This window comes from Poecilia mexicana, unplaced genomic scaffold (assembly GCF_051168715.1).
Source record: "Poecilia mexicana isolate PSO_F unplaced genomic scaffold, ASM5116871v1 scaffold_8, whole genome shotgun sequence".
Classification (NCBI taxonomy): Eukaryota; Metazoa; Chordata; class Actinopteri; order Cyprinodontiformes; family Poeciliidae; genus Poecilia; species Poecilia mexicana.
Genome location: NW_028263377.1, coordinates 18,768,553 through 18,779,631, shown reverse-complemented (window position 1 = coordinate 18,779,631; position 11,079 = coordinate 18,768,553). Strand labels below are relative to the sequence as shown.

The 11,079-nt window shown below is 41.0% G+C and overlaps 1 protein-coding gene across 1 annotated transcript; it reads left to right on the top strand.

The window, feature by feature from the left end:
- Window positions 1-567: 567 nt before the first annotated feature.
- Window positions 568-10,682, top strand: LOC148158047 (myosin heavy chain, fast skeletal muscle-like). Its single transcript, XM_088007617.1, has 40 exons — window positions 568-616; window positions 710-936; window positions 1,059-1,202; window positions 1,302-1,458; window positions 1,566-1,593; window positions 1,683-1,800; window positions 1,888-1,980; window positions 2,063-2,126; window positions 2,230-2,328; window positions 2,417-2,520; window positions 2,604-2,742; window positions 2,836-2,954; window positions 3,037-3,186; window positions 3,266-3,436; window positions 3,544-3,850; window positions 4,106-4,179; window positions 4,262-4,349; window positions 4,464-4,581; window positions 4,667-4,790; window positions 4,878-5,014; window positions 5,121-5,376; window positions 5,607-5,849; window positions 5,940-6,116; window positions 6,215-6,360; window positions 6,444-6,534; window positions 6,632-7,021; window positions 7,098-7,224; window positions 7,302-7,420; window positions 7,507-7,703; window positions 7,787-7,970; window positions 8,065-8,230; window positions 8,390-8,514; window positions 8,628-8,936; window positions 9,015-9,218; window positions 9,307-9,432; window positions 9,521-9,691; window positions 9,768-9,872; window positions 10,008-10,103; window positions 10,222-10,353; window positions 10,554-10,682. Exons 2-40 carry the CDS (start codon window positions 730-732, stop codon window positions 10,569-10,571), a joined length of 5,823 nt encoding a protein of 1,940 aa, XP_087863743.1. The 5' UTR covers window positions 568-616; window positions 710-729; the 3' UTR covers window positions 10,572-10,682.
- Window positions 10,683-11,079: the final 397 nt, after the last annotated feature.

Here is an 11,079-nt window from a genome sequence, read left to right as displayed (position 1 = left end):
ACTAATACATAAATCAAATACGGCAGAAGCGTCACAATTTTCTTTTAAATGAATTAAGTTAAAAAAAATTGCTAGTGTATAGAACATCAAATATTATAGAATCCACATGTAAAACTGATGTAGTTTTAATTAATTATTTATTTAATTAAAACTAATCTAGACAACCCATTTGCTGTGGGATCCTGAATATGAAACAATTGTTTATTTCGGACAGCATCAACCTCAAGCAAAGAGGTGTCAAACATTCATGACCAAACTGAGCAGGCAACATGCTGAGGAGGCTGGGCTGTTGTATATAAAGGCAGCAGCCCAAGACATTTGCTCTAACTGGCAGTCATCTAAGAAAGGTGAGTGTAGTACAATTTTCCCATATATTTTTTATGATACAATTTAACAGCAAACCACTTAATTTATGTAAAACATTCTTTACTGATTACTTTTGAGTTAAAATCTATGAACACATGTAGTTTCTGTATCGGACAACTATACGCCCAAAACACTAGAATATCTTACATAGTTATAAAATTTTCACAAAAACTTTGCCCAACTATGTTTTTTACTTTGTAGCACCTTGGCACCTCAGGACACTGAAGTATTTCTGTTTGCATCAGCTGAGGTAATTTTTCAGGAGGCAGTTATGAATATATATTAATGTAATTTTGTTTTATCTTTACTGTGTGGCTATATTAAAAATGTTTCATATGTTTAGGCTCCACAAATAGTGCAACCATGAGCACAGATGCGGAGATGGAGGCCTATGGCCCAGCGGCCATTTACCTCCGGAAGCCAGAAAGGGAGAGGATTGAGGCTCAGACCGCTCCATTTGATGCTAAAACAGATTATTTCGTGGCGGATGCTGATGAAATGTATCTCAAGTGCAAAGTCATAAAGAGGGAGGGTGGCCAAGCCACTGTTGAAACACTGGAATCGAAAAAGGTAAATATTCTTATTAATCATATTATTTAAAAAAAACTTACAAACTCCACTTAAAATAAAAACACTGCATGAATTAAATGAAATCATTGGGGGGGGAAAAATCATTTGTGTTTTTTCAATAGACTGTAACAGTCAAAGAGGATGACATCCACCCCAGAAATCCTCCAAAGTTCGACAAAATTGAGGACATGGCCATGATGACCCACCTCAACGAGCCTTGTGTGTTGTATAACCTCAAAGAGCGTTATGCATCCTGGATGATCTACGTGAGTTCTCAGCTGCATTTCAAAGAACTTAAAAGGAGAAATTGTATCTGTGTATTCAATGAAATGGCTAAACATAGATTATCTCTTCTTCTGTAACAGACCTACTCCGGGTTGTTCTGCGTGGTCGTGAATCCCTACAAGTGGCTGCCTGTGTATGATGCTGTTGTTGTAGCAGGATACAGAGGCAAGAAGAGGATTGAGGCTCCACCCCACATCTTCTCCATCTCTGACAATGGCTATCAGTTCATGCTCACAGGTAATTCAAAGACTAAAGTGTTTTTACAAAAGAAATGAAAAGAAAGGACATACTCACATTGACATGAACTTAAAGCAGCTACTAAAGTATTATGGTGTACATTGCAGATCGTGAGAACCAGTCTATCCTGATTACGTGAGTGTTGCACAAATTCAATTGAAACATGTTTTACAAAATATACAAAAATGAAGTTGATAAGTCAAAATGTGTCTCTTGTACCTCAGCGGAGAATCCGGTGCTGGCAAGACTGTCAACACCAAGCGTGTCATCCAGTACTTTGCAACAATTGCAGCTCTTGGTGGCAAAAAGGACCAAGCGCCGCAAGCTGCTGGAAAAATCCAGGTGATTATACGTTTTAAGAAGAAACCGGCCTCCACTGTGTATACTTAGGTGCGTACTGCAAAAATATTCACAACTGTCAATGTGCAGGGCTCCCTTGAGGACCAAATTGTTGCTGCTAACCCTCTGCTAGAGGCTTATGGTAATGCAAAGACTGTGAGGAATGACAATTCTTCCCGTTTTGTAAGTTAAGACAATGCTTAAATGTTCATTGATAGTTAATGCTTGATTTTAGAATATAACACTTGCTATTAATTTTGCTTAGGGTAAATTCATCAGGATCCACTTTGGTACAAGTGGAAAGCTGGCCTCAGCTGATATTGAAACATGTAAGTGAAACATATGATGTAATCAGTGTTATCTATTATTAATTTATAATATGTACAATGATTTCCTTATCAAAGTGCTTACTTATATTTATGTAATTCTTAGATCTGCTGGAGAAGTCCCGTGTCACCTTCCAGCTGTCTGCTGAGAGGAGCTACCATATCTTCTATCAGCTTATGACAGGCCACAAGCCTGAGCTCATTGGTAAATGATCAAATACTTGAAATTTGAATGTAGAAAAGTGCAACTTAAAAGACAAAGAAGCTACAATGATTTGTTTCTGTTGTTTCAGATGCTCTGCTGATCACCACCAACCCCTATGACTTCCCAATGATCAGCCAAGGTGAAATCACTGTCAAGAGTATCAATGATGTGGAGGAGTTCATCGCTACAGATGTAAAAGAATATTTGAGAATTAAAAAAAAATAAATTTCTAAAAACATGTGTTTAGTGTACTTAAAACGTCTTTCTCTACACAGACTGCTATTGATATCTTGGGTTTCAATGCTGATGAGAAGTTCAACATCTACAAGCTCACTGGTGCTGTGATGCATCATGGCAACATGAAGTTCAAGCAGAAGCAGCGTGAGGAGCAGGCTGAACCAGATGGCACTGAGGGTAATTTATAAAACAACATTCAAATCCTGTACAGAGAAAAAAGTTTAAAATTACATTATTTTTTTAACCATGTGTTTTGTTTCTTTCCAAAAGTGGCTGATAAAATTGCCTACCTCTTTGGTCTGAACTCAGCTGATATGCTGAAGGCTCTGTGCTACCCAAGAGTCAAAGTCGGAAATGAGATGGTCACCAAAGGTCAGACCGTCCCACAGGTAATTTAAACCAGCTGTGATTCTATGCAGTTTGTCTATTTGTATTTGTTAACTATGTAAAGCTGACAATTTTCACTTCTAGGTCAACAATGCTGTCAGCGCTCTGTGCAAGTCTGTCTATGAGAAAATGTTCTTGTGGATGGTCATCCGTATCAATGAGATGCTGGACACAAAGCAGTCAAGAGCCTTCTTCATTGGAGTCTTGGACATTGCTGGCTTTGAGATCTTTGATGTGAGTGAAGAAAAACTCAAATGTTTTATGAAAGTGTTGATTTCCAATTAATTGAAAAAAAAACTCTCAATAATTACAGTTCAACAGCTTGGAGCAGCTCTGCATCAACTTCACCAATGAGAAACTGCAACAGTTCTTCAACCACACCATGTTTGTCCTGGAACAAGAGGAGTACAAGAAGGAAGGCATTGATTGGGAGTTCATTGACTTCGGTATGGACTTGGCTGCCTGCATTGAGCTTATTGAGAAGGTGAGTTGCTGTATTACTCAGCTTAAACTAATAATATCCCATTTTTTTATGGATATGATACGTCATTTTAAATTTGAGTTGTAATTTAAATTGGAAATTATTCACAGCCATTGGGCATCTTCTCCATCCTTGAAGAGGAGTGCATGTTCCCCAAAGCCTCTGATACAACTTTCAAGAACAAGCTGATTGATCAGCATCTTGGCAAGAACAAGGCCTTTGAGAAACCCAAACCTGGAAAGGGCAAAGCTGAGGCTCACTTCTCCCTGGTTCACTATGCTGGTACAGTGGACTACAACATCACTGGCTGGCTGGACAAGAACAAGGACCCACTGAATGATTCAGTGGTTCAGCTCTACCAGAAGTCTGGAAACAAGTTGCTGTGCTTCCTGTATGCAGCTCATGCTGGAGCCGAGGGTATGTGTCAGTAAAACAGATAACTCTCATTTAAGTAGATTAATCTGCCACGTGAGATTAACCCTGAAAATACAGAATGGTCTAGAAAAGTTCTAACACTCATTTTATTGGAGCTTTTTGTTCAGTGAAACCTCAAGTGTGCAAATATAGAAAAATATCTGGAATGAATGTGATTAAATAAGTTGTAAAGAGAGCTCAGAAACATTAATGTTTTAGTACCATTTACTACCATTGTTTTCACTGTCATAATTTCAGCTGAGGCTGGTGGTGGCAAGAAGGGTGGCAAGAAGAAGGGTGGTTCCTTCCAGACTGTGTCTGCTCTTTTCAGGGTATGGACATTTTTTCGACAACTGTCAGAAATGTAATGGTTTAAAATCATCCATGGAATAATTTTATGATGCTGATCTACAGGAGAACTTGGGCAAGCTGATGACCAACTTGAGGAGCACTCATCCTCACTTTGTGCGTTGCCTGATTCCCAATGAGTCAAAGACCCCAGGTAAGAAGCTCAGTCGTGGAAATTTGACATTAAGTTGACATTAAGAAATTTTACAAGATCTTGTTTGGAGACACTGTTGAATTATTTTTCACAAAATATATTACCAACCCTCAGGTCTTATGGAGAACTTCTTGGTCATCCACCAGCTGAGGTGTAACGGTGTGCTGGAGGGCATCAGGATCTGCAGAAAGGGCTTCCCTAGCAGAATCCTCTACGGTGATTTCAAGCAGAGGTAGCTGCTGTTGTCTTTCTAAATGTGAAGAAATGTTTTCAGATGTGAAGATGGAAGAAAGCAAAATCCACATTTTCTCTCATAGATATAAAGTACTGAATGCCAGTGTTATCCCTGAGGGACAGTTTATTGACAACAAAAAGGCTTCAGAGAAGCTGCTGGGCTCCATTGATGTGGACCACACTCAGTACAAGTTTGGACACACTAAGGTATGTTGGAAAAATACATTAATGACATTGCTGGGAACAATTCCTTTGTGTCCATGTGTTTTAACTTGCAAAGTTTTGCTAATATAGGTGTTCTTCAAAGCTGGTCTTCTGGGTACTCTTGAGGAGATGAGAGATGAAAAACTGGCTTCATTGGTTACCATGACTCAGGCTCTCTGCAGAGGATACGTCATGAGGAAGGAGTTTGTGAAGATGACGGAGAGGAGGTGGGGGCATTATTTTGACTGCTAAAAAGTTGCTGTTGCCTTTTAAAACAAGACCCTTCTTTAGTAAAACTGATATTTTGTTTTGATAAACTGATTTTTCAACCAGAGAGGCTATCTATTCCATCCAATATAACATCCGTTCATTCATGAATGTCAAGAACTGGCCATGGATGACCCTGTACTTCAAGATCAAGCCTCTGCTGAAGAGTGCAGAGACTGAGAAGGAGTTGCAGAATATGAAGGAGAACTATGACAAAATGCAGACAGACCTGGCTACTGCTTTGGCCAAGAAGAAGGAACTGGAGGAGAAAATGGTCTCCCTGCTCCAGGAGAAGAATGACTTGCAGCTTCAAGTGGCTGCTGTAAGTAGGAAGATTTCTTTTATTCATGTATGATTATTAAACCATATAGTTCCCATGTTCAACTCTGTACTTAACACAAGAGTGGGGTTATGTTTTGAGACTGAGGCTATAAACACTAGATTTCTGTCAACATTGTCCAGATATTGTCAAATAATGGATTCTGATATAATTAAAGAACTATTTATATAAAAGGAAAACGTTAACATTATTTTACCAATCCTCAATCATAGGAAGTGGAGAATCTCTCAGATGCTGAGGAAAGGTGTGAAGGGCTGATTAAGAGCAAGATCCAGCTTGAGGCCAAACTCAAGGAGACAACCGAGAGACTGGAGGATGAAGAGGAAATCAATGCTGAGCTGACTGCCAAGAAGAGGAAGCTGGAGGATGAATGCTCTGAGCTGAAGAAGGACATTGATGACTTAGAGCTCACCTTGGCTAAAGTGGAGAAAGAGAAACATGCCACTGAAAACAAGGTTCACATCACTGACACACTATTATCAGAATATAATAAGCCAATCCATAGAATTTACTTCAATTAAAATTGGGTATTTCAAAACCTTTAGGTGAAAAACCTGACAGAGGAGATGGCAACTCAGGATGAGGCCATTGCCAAGCTCACCAAGGAGAAGAAAGCCCTCCAAGAGGCCCATCAGCAAACACTGGATGATCTCCAGGCAGAGGAAGACAAAGTCAACACTCTGACCAAGGCCAAGACAAAGCTGGAACAGCAAGTGGACGATGTAAGAAAGCGGTTTATTCGTCTTCCTCATTAGGCTTTAGCCTAATAATGCAGGATTTGTACTGATTACTGTGTTTGAATGTACCTATTATACAATAGCTTGAGGGTTCATTGGAGCAAGAGAAGAAACTCCGTATGGACCTTGAGAGAGCCAAGAGAAAGCTTGAAGGAGATCTAAAACTGGCCCAGGAATCCATTATGGATCTGGAGAATGACAAGCAGCAGTCTGATGAAAAGATCAAGAAGTGAGTGCAGACTATCTTTATTTTTCAACATGTGTTAGTGTCATGTCAGATAATTGAGCTCAACACTGCTCTTTGAAATCCAGGAAGGACTTTGAAATCAGCCAGCTTCTCAGCAAGATTGAGGATGAACAGTCCCTTGGAGCTCAGCTTCAGAAGAAGATCAAGGAACTTCAGGTAATACTGTTTAACCTTAATTGCCCCTGGCTGAATTTTTCTTCAGTTTTTTCGCAGAGTGATCTTGAGTGATTACTTCAATGCATTTGATTTCTAGGCTCGTATTGAGGAGCTTGAAGAGGAGATTGAGGCTGAGAGGGCTGCTAGAGCTAAGGTAGAGAAGCAGAGAGCTGACCTGTCCAGAGAGCTTGAGGAGATCAGCGAGAGGCTTGAGGAGGCTGGTGGAGCCACAGCTGCTCAGATTGAGATGAACAAGAAGCGTGAGGCTGAGTTCCAGAAGCTGCGCCGTGACCTTGAAGAGTCCACCCTGCAGCACGAAGCCACCGCTGCAGCTCTCCGCAAGAAGCAGGCCGACAGCGTTGCTGAGCTGGGAGAGCAGATCGACAACCTGCAGCGCGTCAAGCAGAAGCTGGAGAAGGAGAAGAGTGAGTACAAGATGGAGATTGATGACCTGTCCAGCAACATGGAGGCTGTTGCCAAAGCCAAGGTGAGTGGATAGTACATGTCAGACACACAAATTGTGGTTCATAATTACCTTTTACATTAACTTCTAATGGGTTCAGGGCAACTTGGAGAAAATGTGCAGAACTCTTGAGGATCAACTCAGTGAAATCAAAGCTAAAAATGATGAGAATGTCCGCCAGCTGAATGACATTAATGCACAGAAAGCAAGACTCCAGACAGAGAATGGTAATTCACCTGACCTTAAACCAGTGTTTTACATTGATTCAAAATTTTCAGTAATAATGTATTTATGACTTTCACAGGTGAGTTTGGTCGTCAACTTGAGGAGAAAGAGGCTCTTGTTTCTCAGCTGACAAGAGGCAAGCAGGCTTTCACTCAGCAGATTGAGGAGCTCAAAAGACACATTGAGGAGGAAGTGAAGGTAGAAAAGTCTGTTTATATTTTCTTCTGTCATGTATGATGATGTCAATAGACAAATCATTACACACTCAACTTTGTGTTGTCCAGGCCAAGAATGCCCTGGCCCATGCTGTTCAGTCAGCCCGCCATGACTGTGATCTGCTCAGAGAGCAGTTTGAGGAGGAGCAGGAGGCCAAGGCTGAGCTGCAGAGAGGCATGTCTAAGGCCAACAGTGAGGTGGCTCAGTGGAGGTCCAAATATGAGACTGATGCCATCCAGCGCACTGAGGAGCTGGAGGAGGCCAAGTGAGTCATAATGAATGTCTCAGTTTAATTATGTGTCATTTTTATCATGAGTTCTTGCAAAACAACATACCTTTTTAATCCAGGAAAAAGCTTGCCCAGCGCTTGCAGGAGGCTGAGGAATCCATTGAGGCTGTGAACTCCAAGTGTGCCTCTTTGGAGAAGACCAAGCAGAGGCTCCAGGGTGAGGTGGAGGACCTCATGATTGATGTGGAGAGAGCTAATTCTCTGGCTGCCAACCTTGACAAGAAGCAGAGGAACTTTGACAAGGTACTGTTCTTGAACTTAAAATTATCTTTACACAAGGCAAGACATTGTACTTTAGATTGTACTTAAATCAATTTCTCTATCCATACAAATGTAGGTTCTTGCTGAGTGGAAGCAGAAGTATGAGGAGAGCCAGGCTGAGCTGGAAGGAGCCCAAAAGGAGGCTCGCTCCCTGAGCACTGAGCTGTTCAAGATGAAGAACTCCTATGAAGAGGCTCTGGACCAACTGGAGACCATGAAGAGAGAGAACAAGAACCTGCAGCGTACGTAATTCCTGATTATTCAAGGAGTTGAGCAACTCCAAAGAGACAGATCATTTTTATGCTTCAGCCTCCATTAGTGTTATCAATCCTCTATTGATAGTTTATATTTGGCAGATTTCTACGATATATCTTCATTTTTTTATTTACTTTTCATTGCAGAGGAGATCTCAGATCTGACTGAACAGATCGGTGAGACTGGTAAGAGCATCCATGAGCTGGAGAAAGCTAAAAAGACTGTGGAGACTGAGAAGTCTGAAATTCAGGCTGCACTAGAAGAAGCCGAGGTAAGACATATCTCGTCAAATGAACAACAATTTATAAAATACATCTACATATGCATACTCTCATACCTTTATATTTCTGCCATCAAGCCTTGTTATATGCTTGACCTTTCAAGGGCACCCTGGAGCATGAAGAGTCTAAGATTCTCCGCGTCCAGCTGGAGCTCAACCAGGTCAAGAGCGAGATTGACAGGAAGCTGGCAGAGAAGGATGAAGAAATGGAGCAGATCAAGAGAAACAGCCAGAGGGTGATTGACTCCATGCAGAGCACACTTGATTCTGAGGTCAGGAGCAGGAATGATGCCCTGAGAGTCAAGAAGAAGATGGAGGGAGACCTGAACGAGATGGAGATCCAGCTGAGCCACGCCAACAGACAGGCTGCCGAGGCCCAGAAACAACTGAGGAATGTCCAGGGACAACTCAAGGTGAGTTTGTTATTAAACAAAAATTAAAAGAGTTTTAGAGGCAAACCACTCTGACATCCAAATTTATGTTGCTGTTAGGATGCCCAACTGCACCTTGATGATGCTGTCAGAGGACAGGAGGACATGAAGGAGCAGGTGGCCATGGTGGAGCGCAGGAACGGTCTGATGGTAGCTGAGATTGAGGAGCTGAGAGCCGCTCTGGAGCAAACAGAGAGATCACGTAAAGTGGCCGAGCAGGAGTTGGTCGATGCCAGTGAGCGTGTTGGACTGCTGCACTCTCAGGTTGGGTTTTAGTTATTCACAAGAAACCAGGCCTTTCCACGTCATGCAAGCCACACTTCTAAATTGTATCATTCTGATTCATTTTCAGAACACCAGCCTTCTGAACACCAAGAAGAAGTTGGAAAGTGATCTGGTCCAGGTTCAGGGTGAGGTGGACGATGCGGTTCAGGAAGCCAGAAACGCTGAGGAGAAGGCCAAAAAGGCTATCACTGATGTCAGTCTAAATATCAAACATGATCTAATTGCAACCCCTTTTAATTAACTGGTTTTAACCCAAAACCGGTGACAAATCATTTCTTCAGGCTGCCATGATGGCTGAAGAGCTGAAGAAGGAGCAGGACACCAGTGCTCACCTGGAGAGGATGAAGAAGAACCTGGAGGTTACAGTCAAGGACCTGCAGCACCGCCTGGATGAGGCTGAGAACCTCGCCATGAAGGGAGGCAAGAAGCAGCTCCAGAAACTGGAGCAGAGGGTATGAACAATTTTTACTGTAAATTCACGTGGTGTAAATAACTTGCAGTGATATTAAATTGTTTCCTTTTAAACAGGTCCGAGAATTGGAGACTGAAGTTGAAGGTGAGCAGAGACGTGGAGCCGATGCTGTTAAAGGAGTCCGCAAATATGAGAGGAGAGTTAAAGAACTGACCTACCAGGTGATTATTTTATTCTGTGTTTTCTAAGCACTTAAGTGCCTCTAAAATCAAAAAAATAATATTATTATTCCACTCTGTATTAATTGTTGTGTTATTTGGAATAAGTCTTGACAAACCTTTTGTTCATCTATGTAGACAGAGGAGGACAAAAAGAATCTTGCAAGACTTCAGGATTTGGTGGACAAGCTGCAGCTCAAAGTGAAGGCCTACAAGAGACAGGCTGAGGAGGCGGTAAGTGAAATGACTGATTGTCTGCCACCAAACAATGCCCCCTTTAAGTTAGCACATTATCAAGCTTTAATTTGGCATTTTGTGTAAACTAAAATAATTGGTATCTCAAAACCTTCAGGAGGAACAAGCCAACACCCACATGTCCAGGCTCAGGAAGGTCCAGCATGAGATGGAGGAGGCTCAGGAGCGTGCTGACATCGCTGAGTCTCAGGTCAACAAGCTCAGAGCCAAGAGCCGTGATGCTGGAAAGGTGAGATCACATCTCAAAAAAATGATACAATAAGCACAAGCTCTTTGACTATATCGTTTTATGACAGACTTTGGAATTTAATGAATATTGGCAAAACTGTTTTTATTTGATAAATATTTTATCCTGCTTTCTTTCCGAGAGAAAACTGTCTACCTTAATGTTTGCATCTTATACTGATTCTTTTTTTTCTTTTTTTCTAGTCTGACAGCGCTGAGTAAAAGAGACCCTCCATTGTGGAACATTATAATGCGGTTCATATAATATGAACTAGCAATAAAATGTCATCATATAATGTACTATTTCAATAAATATCTTTAAAATGTAATACCGTTCAATGGTTTTGTTTCACTTTCTTGAAATATAACTTTAGAATGAGTTAGTCACTTATCCATAATGGACAGATGTTTCCTCATTATGTTTACTCAACAGAGAAGAGATCTTTTAAACCAGCTTTCTTTTGTTTTCTAAAGTAAGAATGATTTTTTATCACCAGAGAAAGACAAAAGTCAGATTTTGATCAAACACTAACTTTGAATAACGTTGGAATGTTGTCAGTTTACCCACCAACGGTAAAAATAATGTCCACTGAGGATTAATATCAAAAGGTATTTTTGACTAAATGACCGTAACAATTCCAATACTTTTATGTAAACCCCTGTGCAAAACCAGAGGCTAATAGACTTGAGGAAAAAATTTATTTTACTCCACACTACAAAGTATGAAGCA